At 31.5% G+C, this 22,377-nt stretch overlaps 2 protein-coding genes across 4 annotated transcripts; one reads left to right on the plus strand and one right to left on the minus strand.

The window, feature by feature from the left end:
* Nucleotides 1-4,744: 4,744 nt before the first annotated feature.
* On the plus strand, nucleotides 4,745-11,898 carry LOC126854393 (exonuclease mut-7 homolog). Of its 3 annotated transcripts, none has more exons than XM_050601063.1 (14): nucleotides 4,745-4,895; nucleotides 5,043-5,155; nucleotides 5,233-5,373; nucleotides 5,780-5,970; nucleotides 6,099-6,337; nucleotides 6,431-6,612; nucleotides 6,721-6,936; nucleotides 7,111-7,308; nucleotides 7,423-7,572; nucleotides 7,752-8,030; nucleotides 8,104-8,252; nucleotides 9,242-10,027; nucleotides 10,101-10,291; nucleotides 10,400-11,898. In XM_050601063.1, exons 2-14 carry the CDS (start codon nucleotides 5,071-5,073, stop codon nucleotides 10,755-10,757), a joined length of 3,165 nt encoding a protein of 1,054 aa, XP_050457020.1. In that variant the 5' UTR covers nucleotides 4,745-4,895; nucleotides 5,043-5,070; the 3' UTR covers nucleotides 10,758-11,898. The 3 variants fall into 3 exon arrangements, with proteins under 3 accessions (XP_050457020.1, XP_050457010.1, XP_050457029.1); XM_050601072.1 differs by having other exon boundaries at nucleotides 4,776-4,911; XM_050601053.1 differs by having other exon boundaries at nucleotides 4,770-5,155.
* A 206-nt stretch (nucleotides 11,899-12,104) lies between these two features.
* On the minus strand, nucleotides 12,105-16,431 carry LOC126854459 (paraplegin). The gene is made up of 9 exons (XM_050601232.1): nucleotides 16,106-16,431; nucleotides 15,648-15,932; nucleotides 15,314-15,545; nucleotides 14,915-15,229; nucleotides 14,666-14,834; nucleotides 14,243-14,595; nucleotides 13,642-14,138; nucleotides 13,434-13,559; nucleotides 12,105-12,432 (listed from the first exon to the last, which is right to left on the minus strand). The coding sequence occupies exons 1-9, from the start codon at nucleotides 16,262-16,264 to the stop codon at nucleotides 12,271-12,273; spliced, it is 2,298 nt and encodes a 765-aa protein (XP_050457189.1). The 5' UTR covers nucleotides 16,265-16,431; the 3' UTR covers nucleotides 12,105-12,270.
* Nucleotides 16,432-22,377: the final 5,946 nt, after the last annotated feature.

The raw sequence follows: 22,377 nt of genomic DNA on the forward strand, positions 1-22,377 counted from the left end.
GCGCTACATCATTCTCCTAGATCCACTAGATTAGTCCTAGCTCTCGGCGTCCCTGGGTTATAGCCGGTGGAAGCAGGTTGCCCTATAAAAGTAGAGAGCAATCTTTTTCTCACTAACTGAGATATAGAGAGAGATAGAGCGTCGCTGAGACGTAACAACCCCAGGGATGCCGAGAGCTAGGACTAATCTAGTGGATCTAGGGGAATGATGTAGGCGCGGAACAAGTTGGTTACTAGGAAGTTTCACTATGTATTTTAAGGATATGGTCACAACTAGGTAGATATAATTCGAAGGTTAATCAAGTTTAAAGCGGGGAGCACACACTTTTGCATAAGCGCATAACCATAAGTATAAGGAAATTGATTGGTTCATTTCGTTAGGCATATGTTTGTGGACCAATCAATTTCCTTATACTTATGGTTATGCGCTTATGCAAAAGTGTGTGCTCCCCGCTTAAAGAATAGAATTTTAATATTATAATAAAAGAAAGATATCGATTATGGTTGCGTTTTATGGCAAGTTCGCTTGTGTATTGCGGGTTCACCATATGCAAGGGGCTTGTTACTTAAGATATATATATATATATATACATATATATATATATATATATATATATATATACATATTAATTAGAAACCGTAAGAGTTAGAGAATTAAGATTTGAAAAGGAGCATTATGATAGAAATTAAGGGTAGTTAACAAATTGTGGACACTAAATAATAGAGAGTTAGTTAGATCGAATTAATTTATTATGAGAATTGTCTAAGGAATAAGGTCTCTTATTTAATATCAATACTTGATTATATTATGACTATAAATTTCTGATAAAAAGAGAAGGTTTAGAAAAGAGGTCGAATGTCGCCAGGGGCACTGTAATAAGCGCTCGGCAACGATGGAATTTTAGGGAGAATGTGTAATGTCGCCAGGGCACCGTAATTAACGCTCGGCAACTAAGTTCAAGGATTAGGTTGTGTTCAGAAAATTAGATAATAAATTTGATTTCAATTTAATCTCCTGTTGTCATTTCTTGTGGGAGGCTTTTAAATCGATAGAAGACGCCGCCAGGGCACCTTGATCAGCGCTCGGCAACTAGGGTTAAGGGTTATATCAAGAATTCAAAAAGAAAGGAGAAGGTCGCCAGGGCACCATAAGCGCTCGGCAACGATGGATTTTCGAGAAAAAGAGCAAAGTGTTTCAAGATTAAGTCAGGTTCAAATGACAACAGTTGTGTATATTTTGCATGGAATTTATAAATCTTACTTAGTATTGATATTATGGGTTTGTTTTAAATAATAGTAGGATAATAGATTAAAGTTGATTGACTGGAAACTGTCAGCCACTTGCTAATGCTTGACAGGAGATTTCTTATTACTTAGAGGATGAAAAGGTAATTAAATAATATTAGGGGTTATCAGTCAATTCAAATAAAGTTTCTAATATTTATGGAAAGATGGGGATTTTTAGTAATTGTAAGTACTTTTACCGTGATGTGGCAGGAAAATCCTTCCTTCTGTTCAAGTTCTGGTCATACTCTGTTAGGCCCTTCTCTCGTCCTTTAAGACCTCGGTCGTGGATGAAGTAGGCCGGATAAAAGTACACAGACGTATGCACAAAATTTTTTATTATTTCCTTAGTTTTACAACTTAACACTGAATCGACAGTAATAACAATTAATATATTAATCGAAATGGTATAGTGAATAGTACGCGAACAATGAACGAATAATACGGAGCGAATACTTGTACCGAATAGTAATGAATTAGTAATGAATAATGTTAACTAAGAATAAATGATTCGAATGCTTGAAAATCTCTTAATTGACTGACCAAACTGACTGCAATGCTTGAATTGAATTGAATGCAATGCCGAACTGAATGCCGAACTGAATGCCGAACTGAATGCTTCGAAGGTTCGAAATCGCCGGCTTATATACTGTCGAGACAAAGGGTCTTCGGGCCGTGCGCAGATCACGCGTTGCGCTCTGGAAGATTCTTAGAATGATTCAGTGAAGGACTTCTGAGAAGAAAGATTTTTAACAACAATTCTTCTGAGAATTGTCGATCGATATGTTTATCTGACTATTAAGTTTCGGTGCTCGTGGTCGTAGCCCGTCGCGAGTCCGTTCGACTTATCGCTCGCAATATCAGGTTTCACTGACATGAGGCCTCTTATGCGCATTCTCTTCGGCTTAATTAATATTTTATAATATAAAATCCTTAATAATATGGTTAATATTTATGCTTATTAATTTATGGAATCATTTGTTTTATTTATTTCAGTTCTGATAATAAGTTGGCAATTTATTTAAAGTTATGGCATTCTATAGTTTAAAAAATAGATCTTTTAGATAACTTATATGTATTATATGCAATGTATATAATTTATGATTCCATAGAATATAAGCCTCTTAAATTTATATTTATGGCTTGATCGATACTACAATAAAGCATATTAATTTTATTAAAATCATTTCTTTATGGAAGCATTCGCGCATTATATAATAACCTGTTTTAATTAATATGATTTTAATTATTTATAAAGTATAATTGTATTGGATATAGTATTGAAAGTTTTATATGTGATGTTTTGGATAAAATAATTATAAATATTCAACAAATTATAGTCAACAAATTATTATTATATACGTTTTATGATTCCATAAAGTACGGCGCATTTACTCCTCAATTTAAGAGTGAGTAATTATTATATATATATTTGTCTGTATGATTAAATATTAAAATCTTAAAAGTTAGATATTAGTATCGATATTATCGAGTATGAAACTCGCTCGCAAGTTCGTTCTTAAAGTAATCAGCAGGTTAGTTCTAGAAAGTCACTGCTGTACAACTAGCTAGTTCTAAATAATGCTTCCTGATTCGTCAATCCAAGGAATCCTCAATTCTTTGCGCCATCGATTATTATTACTAAAAGGATTAAAATATATTCAGGGTTTAGGCTAAATAACCATATGTAACTAAAATAATAAGCGATTAATGAAATTAGTTAACAATTAAAATAAAAGCAAATGGATTACATAATTATTCTACAGGTATTTTGTAGGGATAAAAGCGATACTTAATTACTAGCTAAAATATAGTTTTTAAAATTGGCAGGACGTTACACGAGTGTAAAATTCGCTCGCAAGTTTGTTCTTAAAGTAATCAGCAGGTTAGTTCTAGAAAGCCACTGATGTACAGCTAACTAGTTTTAAATAATACTTTCTGATTCGTCGATCTAAGGAATTCTCAATTTCTTGCGCCATCGATTATTATTACTAAAAGGATTAAAATATATTTGGTTTTTAGGCTAAATAACTTTATGGAACTAGAATGATAAGCGATTAATGAAATTAGTTAACAATTAAAATAAAAGCAAATGGATTACATAATTATTCCATAGGTATTTTGCAAGGATAAAGCGGTACATAATTACTAGCTAAAATATAGTTTTTAAAATTGGCAGGACGTTATAGTACAGTAGGTTCACTCTGCTGAAAATTGTGCTAATGGTTGTCCCTTGTGCATGACCGAGTTGCACAACTAACAATATGGCGGCCACGTAGCGCCCAATAGCGCCCAGTAACGAAGAAGGCTACATGTGATTTGTGATATTTTAGTGTATACTTTAATTACATATAAATCTATTTTAAATCGCTATTTTAATATCATTTGACATTATAGCATGATATTTTATTAATTTTATGTGAGAAATATTGCATTTTCATCATGAAAATTATACAATTGAATAAAAATTCACTTTTAAAATTTTTATTATTTTGTGATACTCGATCCTCTAAACCTTTCAATTTATAATTTAAATTATGTTCATCACATTGTAAATTTTTATTATTAAAATTTTGTAATATACATATAACAATAAATAATACATTTTTAAATACACATGTTTTAAAATCGTTGTTTTTAATTTTACATATTTTATTGTATAATTTTTTTTTTGCTTATTGTCGCTTTATATTTTTGTTGTATATAATCATATTATATTTACTATTTTTTTATTAATCGTATAAATTTATTAATATATAAAATAGTATTATGAATTAAAAGCAATATTAAATGTTAAATTAATTTTTCTGATAACATTTTTTGTAAGTCTCACAATTAGACATACATAGATTTCTATCTTAACTAGTATCTATTATTATTCAAATTAAAGCCCGCGCACAACCAGCAATATGGCGATCGTTTAGCATCGAGAACAAAGGGACACACAGAGTGAACTTACTGTACTTACCTATACTGTGCTACGATCAAGAAGACGCTAGAGACGCTTCGAAGCATTTCTAGCATCTTTCCGACCGCAGCCTATGTCTATGGTTTCGTTTCGTTTGTATTTTAACTGAAGTATAGGCGAATTCAAGCCAAAACCATTTAAATAGAAGAAAAAGATTAATTGAAGTAAGCCGGCCAAGGTATCCTACTAGCACACGTAGTAGACGACATTATGTAATCAGCTATATTCTATAAGTTTCATGTGCCCTGTCCTTATATATAAGTCCGTGGAATAGAATACGCATAAAGAAATACACACAATCATATTTTTATAAAGTAGGGAATAAAAGCTGATAAAAATCATCGGTGACAACGGGCGAGGATTTCCGCGTATAAACGAGCTTTCTACGCTAGGAATACTGCTCCAATTATTATATCCCTATATAATTCACAATTACACAGGAATTATGACGTAATAAAATAAGTTTGCAATCTATTATTGTTTTGTAATTCATGATTATGCGTCAAGTGACGCAAACTTCAGACAATACGAGTGCTAGGTAAAATCCCGGTCAACTTTTGTCAAGATTTTTTTTCTCGTTGGTGCTATTGTGAAATGTGACGTTGACGGCGAGTGATTATTGCTCTTCCACTGTTTCTTGCGTCGTGAGTTTGTGCCGTGGTTTTTGTTTCTGTTATTGTCGAATTATCCGAATGTCTTTAGAACGATATCCGGAATGATATTCTTGACGAGCTCAATCTAAGCACTGGTCACTGATTAATGAAAAATTTTAAATTCTAACGATTTTTCAGAAAGTGATAAGCTTTGTCACATTGAAACATGGACACGGATTTATTATTCTTCTCGTTCATAGATAATGCCACGAAAGCATGGCTCGACACTCTGCATCGGATGTGGGCGTTATGTAAGCGCAATATTTCAATGTAAATTTTTTTTATCACAACGTACAAATGCATTAATTGATAATTGAATCATTTGTAGGGAAGAAGTGTGACGGTGTTAGCAAAACATTAACGGATTACTTCGAAACAGCACCAAATCCATATCTCAGCACATTGAGAATCCTTGTCAACATTTCTGATTTTGATCATATGACAAACAGCAAATCGCTTGCATTTGCAGGTTTTTATTTTTTGACTATTAATTTCTTTTGCAATGTACATGAACGTAGTTTTTTATTTCAAAATACATTTACATAATATAGAAAATAACTTGAGCATTTCTTTGTTATTTGTATTAATAGATGGTTTTAAGCTTGATAATTGTATCTCAGAAATAATCTGCAAGAGTGCAGGTTGAAGCAAAATCGATTACTTTTGTTTTAATATATATCAAAGTCAAGGAAATATATTCTATAAATAATCACCGAATTATCTTCTGGCATATTTAAAACAGTATTTCAGAGATTTTTAAGATGTAAAGAAATAGATTTTTTTTTAACAAAACTATTATATAACTTATATACATTGTATTTTATATATTCTTAGAAATTAAACTACTTCATAATATAATTTTGTTCATGTTACAGTGATAGAAGAATTTTCAAATTGGATAAAAGAGAGAAAAGAAGGTTATAAGGAATTTCTTGTTCCTGATTTGAAGTTAGCAGCTTTCAAATTAATAAAGCAAAAACATATGAAACAAATGCTGCTAATTAAGAATGTTTCTAATATATATGATTTTGTGGAACATAAAGATATGTTTCTACAATCAATAAAGGTATGCTGAATGCAAGAATATAAAAATTTTTATTCCATATTCATATGTATGTATGTATGTATCTATCTATGTACGTATGTATATGTATATGTATATATATTTATTTATTTATTTAATTATTTTTGTAGGAAATGATACGAGATAAAGAATATAAGGAGGCTGCACAATATGTTGCAATGTTAAAATTGCAGAGTCATTTTATGGATCCAGAAATATTGTTATTACCACTTATATTACAAAATAAGTTACAAGTAGTTGATGAATTTCTAGTTGACTGCCAAGATGTTCAAAAGGCTTTAACAACTTATTTAGACAACTTGATAGCACCAGGAAAAAATGTACAAATCATATTGGAAAGATTTATCTAGTGAGTGATAATGTATTTGTTCATTCACATATACAAGATATTTTAATTTTATAATTAATTAATTGAGATTTTTACTGAATTAAATCTTTTCAGTGAAAATGATATTCCAGAGGTTAAAATATCGTTAACACAAGTTCGTCCAATAACTAAGCTTATTGCACGTCTAATAAAGCAGTACAATTTGTCACCTGATGTATGTCCACACTTAAACACAAAACGAAACGAAGGAGCATTGCAATTTATTATACATAAACGTTATGTAGATGGTAGTTTAAGTAAATATCCAGTTGTTTTTATTATTATTTAAAGTCATTATCTTGTTGGAATAAAAATATATATGTATATATTGATATCTTTTATCTAATTGTTTTTTTTTATTGCAGATGTTGCTAGCTGGAGGGAGATGGTGAGAGAGGCAATAGGAGATGACATTAAATTGCAAAAGGAATTACTTCTTATGTTAATTAATGTCAATGATGCACAAGAAGGTTTATATTGGGCGAGGGAATATAGAATACCTAAACAAGAATGGCCATGGATGATTGTACATGCAGAAGAAAATGAAGGAGAAGAAGAAACAGAAGAAGAAGGTGCGCAAGGTAATGTTTTATAATTTATATTTTTATATGTATGTTTTGCGAAATATTCATAATATTGTAGATTTTCACGAATGAGGAAAAATATTAAGATATCAATTTTGTCACTAAATCATTTCGAGTATATACTCTTCTGCTCACTCTTATATATTCTTTTTACAATATCATATTTTCCAGGGGTAAATGATGGAGCTTCTACGAGCAAAGATGAAAATTGGGAACCAATCGAAGATAATCAAAATTATCACATTTTGAAATTACCAAGAGAATCTATTAATGTAGTGGATAATGGACGCTTATTTGAAGAATTCCTTGATAATGGATTGAGGAATGTTACTATAGTTGGAATTGATTTAGAGTGGAAACCTAGTTTTGGTAATATTTGAGAACATATATATATATATATATATATATATATATATATATAAAAATTATAAAACTTTTTACAATACTTTAATATGAATCATTTATTTGTTCTTTTATGCACAGGAACTAAGCAACCAGAACTAGCACTTATACAAGTTGCTACTGAGGATAATGTTTATATTTTGGATGTGACTACTCTTGGTAATGAATTACCTGAACTCTGGGCTGAACTTGGTCTTATGTTGTTTGGAAATAAAAATATTATTAAAATAGGTAAGTGTTTTAATATTTGAAATAATATTTATATTATTTTACATAGCTATATGTGATTTACATAATTTAATATTTAATATTTTATATTAAAAAGAAATACTAGATAGTTAATATCACTATATGAAATGGAAACAATATAAATGTTAATACTAAAATTATTACAATGTACATTACCACAGGATTTGGAATAGCACACGACATAACAGTGATACGCAATAGTATACCTACATTGTCGTCTATTAAAAACCATGGCCAAGGTTACCTCGATTTGATGATTTTGTGGAGAAAATTATCAGAAGATTACAACTTTATTTTCCCATACAAAGGTGACCCAAACTTCACAAGCAAGAGTTTAAGTAAACTTGTGGAACTATGTTTTGGACAAAGATTGGACAAGTCTGATCAATTCTCAAATTGGGAACTAAGACCTCTTAGAGAAAGTCAAATAATATATGCTGGTTGGTAATCCTCTCCCTTTACTAATTATGTAATGCATTTTCATACAATTAAAATATCTGTTTTATATGACAGCATTGGATGCTTATTGTTTGTTGGAAATATATAAGGTATTAGCGGATTATTCAGCAGATATGGATATACCGTTTGAAGATATTTGTGCAGAAATACAGCACATTCCACAGACACATAAAAAACCGACCACAAATAAAACCACACATAAGGTATAAATTATATAAACAGAAAATAAATTATATAAGAAAATTATATTAACAAATATATTATATGTTATATTATATGGATGCAATGCATTGTATGATAGTCAACGTTTTTCGTTGATAAGAAAAGACATTTTGTATAATTTTTCTTATTTTTGTAAATTTTATATAACAAACGCGTGCATCCTGGAAGCTATTGTGTGATTCAATTGTTCATGTGAAAATAAATATATTTTTTGAAAGATACTATATATACATATATATATATATATATATATATAATTTTTTAATTATGCATGAAGTGGGCTCAAATGATCTTGATATATATCAAGATCACGAGCCTGAGTAACATCCAAGAAGTTTCCGTCGTTGTTTGTTACAAAGTTCTTTACAATTAAATTGTACAATAAAGACAAGTATTAAATACGATAATCTGAACTTTTCTGAGCATGAATTTTATATTAATCGTATGTTTAAGTAAATGTATGAGCAAGGCTCAGCCCATTTTTCTGTGTTCCCGCCCTCAAAAAAACTAACAACCCAATCAATTTCTATTTTTTAAATAAAAATTAAGTTTGGGTTAGATTAATTTTTTGGAGGAGTGGCAATGCAGGAAGAGCGGCGAAGTCTCTCTCTTTCTCCCCTTCCCACACATTTATGTAAATACTTAAATATACAATTAATATAAAATTCTTGCTCGGAAATGTTCCAATTTTCGCATTGAATATTTTTATTGTACAATTTAATTGTTAATAACTTTTTAACAAACAATGAGCGACGGCTAAAACTTCTTATATTATATTACTTAGGATATTACTTAGAATCATGATCTTGACAACATATCAAGATCAAAGTCATTCGTGAGGTTGCTACTTTATACATAATTACCGATCTTTTTTTTTTTATTTTATTCATTTATTCATTTTTTAATTACACACTCTTTATGTGTATGTATTATATATCTAGACATTTAATAATCTCCAACTATTTTACAGAAAGCTATATATTCAAATCCTGCAACATCTGATAGAGACAATGAGAATTATCGCGCGAATGCAGGAGCTTCACCAAAATACGTAACGGCATCTAAATACAAATCTATGGGTAAACAGGGATATCATAATAAACAGAATAAATCTGAGCATCTGGGAATACTTAGAATAGCTAATGATGGAAGACACGATAATCAAAAGAGATATGACAATCGTGATAATCAGAATCGAGACAGATGCGCGCGTGTCGGAATAATTCAGATAGCTAATGACACAAGAAGTGATAACCAAAGGAAATATGACAATTATAATAATCATAATCAGATCACATACGGACACATCGGAATGATGCGAGGGGCTAACGGTGCAAGATATGAGAATGAAAAGAGACACGATAATCGTGAGAATTATAATAGATTTGACAACTACGAGAATCATAATAGATATGACCATCCAAACAGATACGGTAATCAAAGTAGACGCAATAATTCTGATAAATACGACAAACAGATCGATAGACGGGAGGATGTTCAGAATAGATTTCTGGACAAGCTTGAAAAGATGAATAGATCGGAATCCAGAATGCAGCGACAACATCAAGGAGATCCGGTCATCGCGCATACGTGGCGCGTTGTATGCGATTCGATGTTGGGTGGCTTGAGCAGCAAGCTACGGATGTGCGGTGTAGATTGCATACACGTTTTATTTGATCAGGGTGGAGACGATTCTGCCAAATTGGCAATGCGTGAAAACAGGATTTTGCTAACGCGTAATAAAAATTACGAAAGAGTAAGACTAACTTTATATGTATTTGTCATAGCCGAACTGTTGTAATTCTTATTTTTTTTTTTACATGTTGCAGTTCAAGCAGTATTTACCACTAAAGAACTGCTATAGAATAATGGCCGACACACCTGACAATCAATTGCGCGAAATTTTATGTTATTTCGGCGTAGTTGTTACACAAAATGATATTTTCAGTCGATGTCAAATATGTAATTGCGATGAATTCGTTAAAGTCCCGAAGCAATTAATGGACGATCTTGTGCAAAGGTGAGCTATTTTCTATCTATATATATCGCTTTGCTTTAGTTTTACAATCTTTTCTCTTTCTATCAATTTTATGATATAATAAAAGCAATGATTTCGCCTTCGATTTAGCTTCGTGAAAATTATAAGAAAAAACAATTATCGAGTGCTGCCTAATCAAGTCGATAGCGTAAAAGGAAAAGCTGATGTTGGTGATGATAATGACGATTTTGAACTTGCTCGGAATTCGAACAATTATTTTACGAATAGCGAGCATCGCACATGGCGTCTGTCCACAGACACTATCGAGGTCGCCACCTGTACAACGAGATATCAAATGCGAATACAAATCGATAAGGTCCCACTGAAAGTATTGAAGAATGTACAGATCTTTTATATCTGCGAACACTGTGGAAAAATATATTGGGATGGTTCACACTTGGAGCGAGCTCTTAATGGTGTTATCAAAGATTTAATCGTTAAACAATAAGTATTAAGTGTGATACAAAAAAAGAAAAAAAAAACGAAAACTCTTGCTCAAAAAATTAGAGTAAAGGGCAGAAAAAAAATCAAAATCATCCATAGTTTGAGAAATTTCAAATAATGATTGTTCCTAGAATTTACGCGTCGCCAATATCGAGTATGTGATATTGTCATGCTTATTAAAACGCTACATTAATACACATCTGATCGTACTATTTGCGACATAGACTACGTTTACACGTCACCCCTAATCGATTCTAAGGCTGGCCAATCACAGTCATTCCATTCTTCAGAGGAATAGCTGTGGTTGGCCAGTTTTACAACTACGGATGTTATTAAACCCGATTAAGGGTGCCGTGTAACAATTCTCATAGATAAACACATATATTCTTTGTCAATATATTGTTACCGTTTTTTCTTGTATCTTTAAGATATATTTTATCCTTTTTTGTTCATTTAAATATATATATATATATATATATATATATATATATATATATATATATATATTACTAGTGAAATCGCGCTATGAAATGATATAATCTTGATCTGATAAAATCGATCGCATCATATTATATCGATACATCATATTATATAGTTACGATGCCATCAATTTTAATTTAATTTAATTTACTATTATAAGTTGATATTATATAATATTATAATCGCCGCTATCATTAATTGTCATTTTATTAGCATAAGTTGTTAAATAATCAAAAAGTTTATTAGATTTCTATCATTTTTTTAAATCGATAAATAAGAGATTTAAGATGCAAATTCAGATTATTGATTGATGAGGACCACAAACAAGTGTCGCATTGTAAGATGTAATTTGATATATGACTGCATATTTGAGATTGCATGATATTCTCTCCACATAAGAGCAAATTAAATGCATGTGCTCAATGTATCAACTTTGTTGATTATTTGTAATTTCTTGCAACTATCTTTGTAATGAAAAAGACAACTATCTTTGTAACAAAAAAAAAGCAAAGATGCCTATAGAATATAAGATGATGTTATTCTGATTTTTTTAAATATGTATTTTAATTATTCATATTACAAATATATGTATTTACATAGAAAAATATGCGTATCTATTTTTTATTAAAAAAGAATGTTAACAAAATAAAAGGAAAAAAGTATAACTGACGCATTAGATAGTTTTTTAAATCTAAATTTCATGTTTTTCACAGGCTGCACATTTTAGCAAATCTTTATGTGTTTTTATCTAAATGTCGAAATAAATAAAAATAAAGGTATAATTCTTTCACTTATCTAATTTTGTTTATTTTTACTCCCTCTAAGTTTTTAAGCATAATAACAAATGATGATACAATGCATAAATTAGAAATATGATATGTATGTGTATATTGGCAAAAAAACATTTTACAAGTGTTTCAAATAATTTACGAAAAAAATTAATATTTTTAATATTGTGACATTTTATCATTTTAATCTTCTTTCCTTTTTTATACAGTATAAATATCTACAAAACATATTTAACGTATTATTTTTTACTATATCGTTGCTCTGTCTATCGACGGAGATTCTCTGGCTGGACCAGATTTTTCAAATTCTGCTGGTTCTACAAGTCGTTTCTTCCCAAACGGCGGCGGCCCGATTAATTTTTCCACATCATCATATGTTAACGTTTCCTTTTCTAATAATGCTTCAGCGAGCTGGTATCGATAGAAATATTTTATACATGTGAAATAATACTTGATATAGCTTTCGATTCTAAGTATACATATACATATACACAACAAACACACATATAATACACACACACCACGCACGCACGCACACACACACACGCACGCATGCACGCACGCACACAGAGCACACACGCACGCGTGCACGCACGCACGCACGCACGCACGCACACACAGGGTGTTCGAAAATTCGCGCAACACCTTTTAAGAAAAGGTAGAGAGTATTATTCTGAACAGAAAAGTCCTGTATCATTTTTTTCTATAACTCTTAATAAAAGAGTTATTATTGAGTGAAGTCTAGCCTATCATCGCCGATCTTTAGCTGGACGCACGGTCGCTGTCTAATAATAATCGTCCCACCCGAAATATGCAAGTAAAACGGATAAAACCAAGCAGGAAAGTCTACCATTTTTTGTATAATGCTTAATAAAAGAATTATTATTGAGTAAAGTTTGACCAAACATCGCCGATGTTCAGCCGGACGCATGTCGGTAAGCCATCGTAAACATCTGAGCGCTTACGCACACTACCAGGCGCGCGGCTCACCGACCGTGCGTCCAGCTAAAGATCGGAGATGTGCCAGACTTCACTCAATAATAACTCTTTTATTAAGCGTTAGAAAAAAAATGATACAAGACTTTTCTGTTTAGAATAACACCCTCTACCTTTCCTTAAAAGGTGTTGCGCGAATTTTCGGACACCCTGTATATACAAATACATGTACATATACATACATACATACATACATATACATGTACATATACATACATACATACATATACATACATACATACATACATATACATACATACATACATACATATATACATACATACATGCATACATACATACATACATACATATACATACATACATACATACATATATGTATATATATATATATATATATATATATATATATACAGACACACACACACACACACACATGTGTGTTAAAATATACATACTTTATCCAATTTATCTTTGTTATCCAAAAGTAATCGCCGAGTTCGTTCGTATGCTTCTCCTATTATTCTCCTCACTTCTGCATCCATTAGATTCGCCAACTTCCTACTATATGGTTTCTTATTTTTCTTTAGAAGAAAGAAAAAATTATGTACACCTTGTTCTTAAACAAATGGTTTGCAAAATTATTGATTTTTTGTTTTTTCGTACCGGATCAGTATATTCTTCATTGAAAGAAACTAAGCCCACGGCTGGACTCATTCCAAATTGTTGGACTTGAAGGTACGCCGTTTTCGTCACTTTCTTCAAATCGTTTTCGGCGCCTGTTGAGATCTTATCGAATATTATGTATTCTGCTACTCGTCCACCCAGCATCATACACATTCGTTCGAAAAGTTCCTCTTCACTGTGAAGTTTCTGATCAGATTGAGTGTATTGTGCAAATCCCAGACTAAGATTAGTTCGCGGTACTATTGTTACTTTGAGTAACGCGTCTGTATGTTCCAGCAACCAGCCCACTAGCGCGTGACCGGCCTCGTGGTAGGCGACGACGCGTTTCGTGGACGGAGTCAACGGATTGTTTCTCTTCGTCAAACCACCGATCGTTCTGTCAATTGCGTACATGAGATCGCTGCTGTCGACCTGTTTCTTTTTGTCTCTCGCGGCGTGCAACGCTGCTTCGTTGCAAACGTTCGCAATATCAGCGCCTGGAAACATTAAATTTTTATATATATATTATATATATATTTTTATGTACTATCGAATAAAATACCATTGCCTGTTTTTATTAGTAAATTTAAATGTACAATACCACTAAATCCGGGTGTAAGATAAGCTAAATATCCCGAATATTTTGAAGGCTCGCTTCGTAAAGATATCTTCTTGAGGTGAGTTTCAAATATTTGTTGTCTTTCTTCTAAAGTGGGGAGATCGATCAAGATATGTCTATCGAATCTGCCGGGTCTCAGTAACGCTTTATCCAATACATCCGCCCTGTTTGTTGAAGCTAATATAATAACATCCTCCTTTGCTATCATTCCATCCATCTCCACTAAAAGCTGATTTAACGTTCGTTCAGACTCACTGTTGGAGATTCCAAGCGAGCTGTCTGAACGTTTTTTGCCAATTGCATCAATTTCATCGATGTATATGATACTTGGTGCTCTATGAAAAGTTTTATTGAAATGGATATTATTATTATTAAAATATACACAAATTAAAAAAAAACATCAACCTTTTTTTCGCCTCTTTGAACAGATCTCTAACTCGAGCGGCACCCAAACCACCGAAGACTTCAATAAATTCAGAGCCATTCATGGATAGGAAGGGAACACTCGCTTCGGTCGCCACAGCTTTAGCCAGCAACGTTTTACCGCAGCCGGGAGGCCCCAAAAGCAATGCGCCTGAAAATGCAATTACACAAGCTAAATTTTATAGTATAATTTTGGAAACACTCATTTCTTATATACATATTTAAACATACCTTGTGGCACTTTAGCGCCAAGTGTCTTGTAACGTTCCGGATGTTTGAGATAATCAACAAATTCCATTACTTCTATCTTAGCTTCCTTCAGTCCTGCCACATCTGCAAAGTGTACACCTTTACCCTTCCCCATTAACGGCTCGACTAGCGTGAATTTTGCTTGTTTCATCTGCGAAATAATCTCAAAGGGTTTAAAAGAGAAACGTTTTCTCACTAAACTAAAGATACCAATAGTCACTAGTGCGATAAGCAAGAATCTCATGATACTCGCTATATATTCTATTTTTCTTTCGTAAATCACTTGTACTCCTTGGCCTAAAATATTTCAAATAAATGTATTGTAAAAAAATATAATCTCCAGTGTACAGTTATTATAACATTGCAAATAATTTTACCTACCAGCTTTTATGCCAAGATCTTTCTCCACTTTTCTCAACTTTTCTTCAAAATTCTCAATGCTTGGAACAGCCATATGATATCTTTTATAAGGGCTCCTTCTTCCCTTGATAATTGCACCATCGTGCACTACAATTATAACATGATCGATAGTGGGATTCACAATAATTGCTTCAACTTCTCCTTTGCTCAGCATATGGTACACAAATTCATTCCAAGAGATGGAAGCTGCAGGCTATTCATAAATATTACTTACAAACAAATAGTAATATCTTATATCTTTGACTTGTGATGACTTAATGATTTCTGCAAAAAACAGTGGTCAATGAAAACTCACTTCTATATTTGATGTGTCTATCTGTTGCCTTAATGCGATCAAGAAAACATATATTAATAAAAACCACATAGTAAGTTTACGAAGTAATAATCTCATCTCTTCATTTTTATCAGGCTCCTTGTCTGGTTTTTCGGAACCAGATTCCTTTGAAGATTGCTTATTGAAGTTACTACATGTTGTATTAAAATATCTGACATTATCGATTCTTGGGAAAAGATTAAACTTGCTGCCATGCAAGAATGCAGTCTGTACAGCATGAAATTCTTTACGTATCTTCTTGTAGGTCTAAAAACAAATGCATTTTTATCAATGATACATGAAATATTCGTTACTTCTTAATTCGTCAATATGAAGATATATGAAGCGATAAATCATGAATTAAAAATTAATCGACTAAATAAATACGAAACATAAATAGAAGTTAAGAATAAAGTGTCCATAAACCAGGAGATACTTGCGTGATAAGAAACGGGAAGAGATAACCTATGCGCACAACTCGAGTATTTGACGTCAAGCAGGACGTTCTCCCTCGGGAGATAAAAATTTTTCGATGAGAAATGGAATATCCGACTAGGCGCTACATAATGCCGCCTCGAACACTTGGTCAGACTCTGCATAATTTCAGATTTCGAGCGTAAAATCCTAAGTGATAGATTCACGCATCGTAGACAATTTGCGTGTACGAATCATATTATATGATCATGATTACATATGATTTCACACGAAACTATATTGTTACGTCTCAGCGACGCTCTTTTTTTCTCTATACCTTAGTTACTAAGAAAAAGATTGCTCTCTACTTTTATAGGGCAACCTGCTTTCACCGGCTATACCCCAGGAATGCCGAAAGATAGGACTAATCTAGTGGATCTAGGGGAATGATGTAGCGCAGAACTAGTTGGTTACTAGGAAGTTTCACTAGGTATTTTAGGGATATGAACGCAACTAGGTATATGTAATTCGAAGGTTAATCAGGTTTAAAGAATAGAATTTTAATATTATAATAAAAGAAAGATATCCATTATGGTTGCGTTTTATGGCAAGTCCACTTGTATTGCGGGTTCACCATATGCAAGAGACTTGTTACTTAAGATATATATATATATATATATATATATATATATATATATATATATATATATATATATATATAATTAGAAACCGTAAGAGTTAGAGAATTAAGATTTGAAAAGGAACATTATAATAGAAATTAAGGGTAGTGAACAAATTGTGGACACTAAATAATAGAGAGTTAGTTAGATCGAATTAATTTATTATGAGAATTGTCTAAGGAATAAGGTCTTTTATTTAATATCAATACTTGATTATATTATGACTATAAATTTCTGATAAAAAGAGAAGGTTTAGAAAAGAGGTCGAATGTCGCCAGGGGCACTGTAATAAGCGCTCGGCAACGATGGAATTTTAGGGAGAATGTGTAATGTCGCCAGGGCACCGTAATTAACGCTCGGCAACTAGGTTCAAGGATTGGGTTGTGTTCAGAAAATTAGATGATAACTTTGATTTCAATTTAATCTCCTGTTGTCATTTCTTGTGGGAGGTTTTTAAATTGATAGGAAACGCCGTCAGGGCACCTCGATCAGCGCTCGGCAACTAGGTTTAAGGGTTATATAAAGAATTCAAAAAGAAAGGAGAAGGTCGCCAGGGCACTGTAAGCACTCGGCAACGAGGTTTAAGGATTATATTCAGAATTTAGGAAGAAAGGAAGGAGTCGCCAGGAGCACCATAAGCGCTCGGCAACGATGAATTTTCGAGAAAAAGAGCAAAGTGTTGCAAGATTAAGTCAGGTTCAAATGACAACAGTAGTGTATATTTTGCATGGAATTTATAAATCTTACTTAGTATTGATATTATGGGTGTGTTTTAAATAATAGTAGGATAATAGATTAAAGTTGACTGACTGGAAACTGTCAGCCACTTGCTAATGCTTGACAGAGGATTTCTTATTATTTAGAGGATGAAAAGGTAATTAAATAATATTAGGGGTTGTCAGTCAATTCAAATAAAGTTTCTAATATTTATGGAAAGATGGGGATTTATAGTAATTGTAAATACTTACCGTGATGTGGCAGAAAAATCCTTCCTTCTGTTCAAGTTCTGGTCGTACTCTGTTAGGCCCTTCTCTCGTCCTTTAAGACCTCGGTCGTGGATGAGGTAGGCCGGATAAAAGTACACAGACGTATGCACAAAGTTTTTTATTATTTCCTTAGTTTTACACAACTTAACACTGAATCAACAGTAATAATAATTAATATGTTAATCGAAATTGTATAGCAAATAGTACACGAACAATGACCAGGTGCAGAGCGGATGAATGATTCGAAAATGAATTCGTGAGTAAATGAATGAACGAATAATATGGAGCGAATACTTGTACGAAATAGTAATGAAATAGTAATGAATAATGTTAACTAAGAATAAATGCTTGAAGACTTTTCAATTGAATGACTCGAATGCTTGTAAGAATGAATGATTTGAATGCTTGAAAATCTCTTAATTAAATGCTAGAATGAATGATACGAATGTTTGAATGTCTTTTAATTGAATGCCCCGAAGGTTCGAAATCGCCGGCTTATATACTGTCGAAACAAAGGGTTTTCGGGCCGTGTGCAGATCACGCGTTGCGCTCTGGAATGTTCTTAGGATGATTCAGTGGAGGACTTCCAAGAAGAAAGATTTTTAACAACAATTCTTCTGAGAATTGTCGATCGATATGTTTATTTGCCTATTAAGTTTCGGCGCTCGTGGTCGTAGCCGTTACGAGTCCGTTCGACTTATCACTCGCAGTATCAGGTTTCACTGATATGTGGCCTCTTATGCGCATTCTCTTCGGCTTAATTAATATTTTATAATATAAAATCCTTAATAATATGGTTAATAACTATGCTTATTAATTTATGGAATCATTTGTTTTATTTATTTCAGTTCTGATAATAAGTTGGCAATTTATATAAAGTTATGGCATTTTATAGTTTAAAAAATAGATATTTTAGATAACTTATATGTATTATATGTAATGTATATAATTTATGATTCCATAGAATATAAGCCTCTTAAATTTATATTTATGATCGCTTGATCGATATTACAATAAAGCATATTAATTTTATTAAGATCATTTCTTTATGGAAGCATTCGCGCATTATATAATAACATGTTTTAATTAATATAATTTTAATTATTTATAAAGTTAAATTGTATTGAATATAGTATTGAAAGTTTTGTATGTGATGTTTTGGATAAAATAATTATAAACATTTTCAACAAATTATTATTATATACGTTTTATGATTCCATACATTACGGCGCATTTACTCCTCAATTTAAGAGTGAGTTATTTATATATATATATTTGTCTGTGTGATTAAATATTAAAATCTTAAAAGCTAAGTATTGAACTTAGTATTGATATTATTGAGTGTGAAATTCGCTCGCAAGTCCGTTCTTAAAGTCTTAAATCTTAAATCAGCAGATTAGTTCTAGAAAGTCACTGCTGTACAGTTAGCTAGTTCTAAATAATGCTTCCTGATTCGTCGATCTAAGGAATTCTCAATTCCTTGCGTCGTTGATTATTATTACTAAAAGGATTAAAATATATTCAGGTTTTAGGCTAAATAACCATATGGAATTAAAGCGATTAATGAAATTAGTTAACAATTAAAATAAAAGCAAATGGATTACATAATTATTCCATAGGTATTTTGTAGGGATAAAAGCGGTACTTAATTACTAGCTAAAATATAGTTTTTAAAATTAGCAGGACGTTATATTAATGTCTATATATTAAGGTATAATTTTATGTGCTCCACTGAGATCACATGATCAAAATAGACTAGTCAGCGATCGTTACTCATTCATTCATTTTGATCACATGACCTTTATGAAGGCCTATCACGGTTTTCGAAACATAGTGAAAAATACAAAAGTGAAGAAATTCACTAAAACATATACAATTTTATTTGTTGAAATCTAGTAAATCTGTTCACTTTTGTAATTTTCACCTCGTTTCAAGAACCGTAATAGCTCCCCAGAAGATCTATTAAGGTGCCTTTTCACGTTCGATCCTCATTTTTAGCGTCAAAGTAGGTCATGTCATTAAAGTTGACGCTATATTGTAAAAACACATGAAAAGAGTTTATAGCGTCGAATTTATAGCGTCAATACTGGCCAACAGTACGGCTTGACGCTTGATACTAAAGTTGAGAAAATCCAACTCTTTTTTTTTTAACAATAGCGCGGCTAAAGTCGAGTCGAAGTCACGTGATCACATGCAACGCTGAAACAAGCGTTTCATGAATTCGCACTTTTACGGTTTTCAAAACGAAGTGAAAAATACAAAAAGTGAGGAAATTCACTAGAATATCTACAATTTTATTTGTTGAAATCTAGAGAGCAACGCCGCTCTCAGGCTTTTCTTTGTTAAAACGGGAAGCACACACTTTTGCATAAGCGCATAACTATAAGCATAAGGAAATTGATTAGTTCATTTCCTTATGCATATATTTGTGGACCAATCAATTTCTTTATGTTTATGATTATGCGCTTATGCAAAAGTGTGTGCTCCTCGCTTAAGGGTCGACAGGAGACATAGTGAAGACCTCTCGCGAGCCGTGAATTACGAATTCTTAAGGTCATTGCACGTTAAAAAATTTTAGTCATAATCGTTAAGACGTAAGTAAATCAACCAATCACAGTTCAAACATTCTTATTATGTTTTAGAATGTTTGATTGTGATTGGTCAATTTTTTTACGGCATTATGATTACGACTAAAATTTTTTAACATGCAATGGCCTGTAGGGCGTTACAACTGAAATGATAAGAATGCTTGATTTTCCTTCACCTTTATTTTCTGTTGCCACCCTGCTGATTTTAACCATCGGTTAACTTAACCAAAAGTGGTGAAATTGGCCTGTAGTCTACGTTTTACGACCAAAATTAAAGAGAAAATTACATTTTAATTATGATATTCGTAATCAGCAACATTATTTCTTTAAACGTTTCTACAAAACTTTTTTTGGAAAAATGGTAAAAATAATAATTGTATTATTGACACACTACATATAGCTGATCGCAGATCAAGTGTAGCTGTTCCCGAATTTATATTGTATTTATTATAAATTTTTAAGAGCTACATTGCAAAATCCGACTCCGTACAACTAATTCTAAGAAATATGTCAAAACAAATTGCATTGAAAAATATTAATTTTTCGAAATGTAGGACGAAGACTACGAATTTCACTATATCTGTATCTAAGATGCAGCTAACAGTAGAACATGGGGAATGTTTTGTGGTAACACATTGGCCATCTGACAAGGAAAGATGATTGCGTTATCTTTCTCTCTCTTTCATCGCGTATATGTGTAGCATCCGTGAAAGTAACACCGGTATGTTGAGTACACGGATACGATTGTGGGAGATAATATCAGACAAGGAGCGATAATCGCGCGTTATCCTTGTTCCTCTAGCGTATTGCATTGATACCATAGACTTATAGATATAGACTGCGCGCTCTTACGGTCTGGCTGTCTTAACCATTGAAGGACAGAGATATAGTGATCGGATCTCTTTCTCTCTCGCACAGTTGAAGAAGAGGGGATATTGCGGCTGGCGGAGAATGAACGGAGAGGTGATGAGTGCACATATATTCGAACTGTTCTATAATATATCCGCTTGTAAATATAAGAGATTGAATTAAAACTATTTTTGTTTTCTTTTTTTACATAATTTTTTACATAATGCATTTAATAATATGTTTATGTAAAAAACACGTTGTGATATTTGCCGCCAAGTAACGTAGAAATGATATCAAATAAAAAAAAAAATAAAAATATTGAATCAATTAAAGCCATATAGATTACACAAAAATTTAATCTTAAAAAAAAGTAAATTTAATTTTAAAAAAAGTAAAACAAATAGATTACTGTAATTTTATTCCTGATATCATTGAACAATAAAAATCAATTTTTTTACAAAACATTTTTTTTTTTAAAGTATACCAAACAAAAAATTTTAATGATTTTAGTTTATAGTATTTATTATTATTAAAAATAAAAAAATTTTATCAGATCATATGATTTTAGAGTTAACATAATTTCAAAGATAAGACGATTATTTTAAGTTATAAAAAAGCAACAATAATTAATTTAAAAAAATACGACAAAAGAAAGATAAATTCATTTTTTTATGTATTTATTGATTACAAAGATAAATACATAACTAAAAAAAAACTTTAATTAACTATATTGTTAATTTAATTATAATTAATATATTATTAATATAAATTAAAACTATATTTAAAATTAAAATCAAATAAAAAAACAAAATTAATTTATTTTATTGCTGCTAATGAAATAACAATTTTTTTATTGATTTTTAAATATTACTAGCTTATTACGATACGTACGTATTCGTTGTATTTTATCTTTCAAAAGCTTTTGATGCAATCTAGTAATAAAATATTTGCTCAAAATAATATCTATTAATGTGAATTTGTGGTTTGAGAGAACTTCCTTTTCAACAAATATGACATATATTGACATTTTTAAATATATCTAATGAAAATAATAGCTTTCGAGCATGCATAATTAATCGTTGCACTATATATTTTTCGTTAAAAAAATTTTGCGTTATTCTGAGTATTTTTTCAGCCGTTTTACAAACAATTACAACATCTTTACTTGGATATAATAATTCTTTTTTCGTTGAAA

Source organism: Cataglyphis hispanica, chromosome 1 (genome assembly GCF_021464435.1).
Source record: "Cataglyphis hispanica isolate Lineage 1 chromosome 1, ULB_Chis1_1.0, whole genome shotgun sequence".
Taxonomy (NCBI): Eukaryota; Metazoa; Arthropoda; class Insecta; order Hymenoptera; family Formicidae; genus Cataglyphis; species Cataglyphis hispanica.

Excerpts from the sequence above, each read along its gene's own strand:
- LOC126854393 (XM_050601063.1), top strand. The coding sequence starts at position 5,071 with ATGGACACGGATTTATTATTCTTCTCGTTCATAGATAATGCCACGAAA. Across the intron at positions 6,338-6,430 it reads ATATTGGAAAGATTTATCTA|TGAAAATGATATTCCAGAGG; the intron begins GTGAGTGATAAT and ends AAATCTTTTCAG. Across the intron at positions 6,937-7,110 it reads AGAAGAAGAAGGTGCGCAAG|GGGTAAATGATGGAGCTTCT; the intron begins GTAATGTTTTAT and ends CATATTTTCCAG.
- LOC126854459 (XM_050601232.1), bottom strand. The coding sequence starts at position 16,264 with ATGCAGAGTCTGACCAAGTGTTCGAGGCGGCATTATGTAGCGCCTAGT. Across the intron at positions 15,933-16,105 it reads CTCTTCCCGTTTCTTATCAC|ACCTACAAGAAGATACGTAA; the intron begins GCAAGTATCTCC and ends ATTTGTTTTTAG. Across the intron at positions 15,546-15,647 it reads TAGACACATCAAATATAGAA|CCTGCAGCTTCCATCTCTTG; the intron begins GTGAGTTTTCAT and ends ATTTATGAATAG.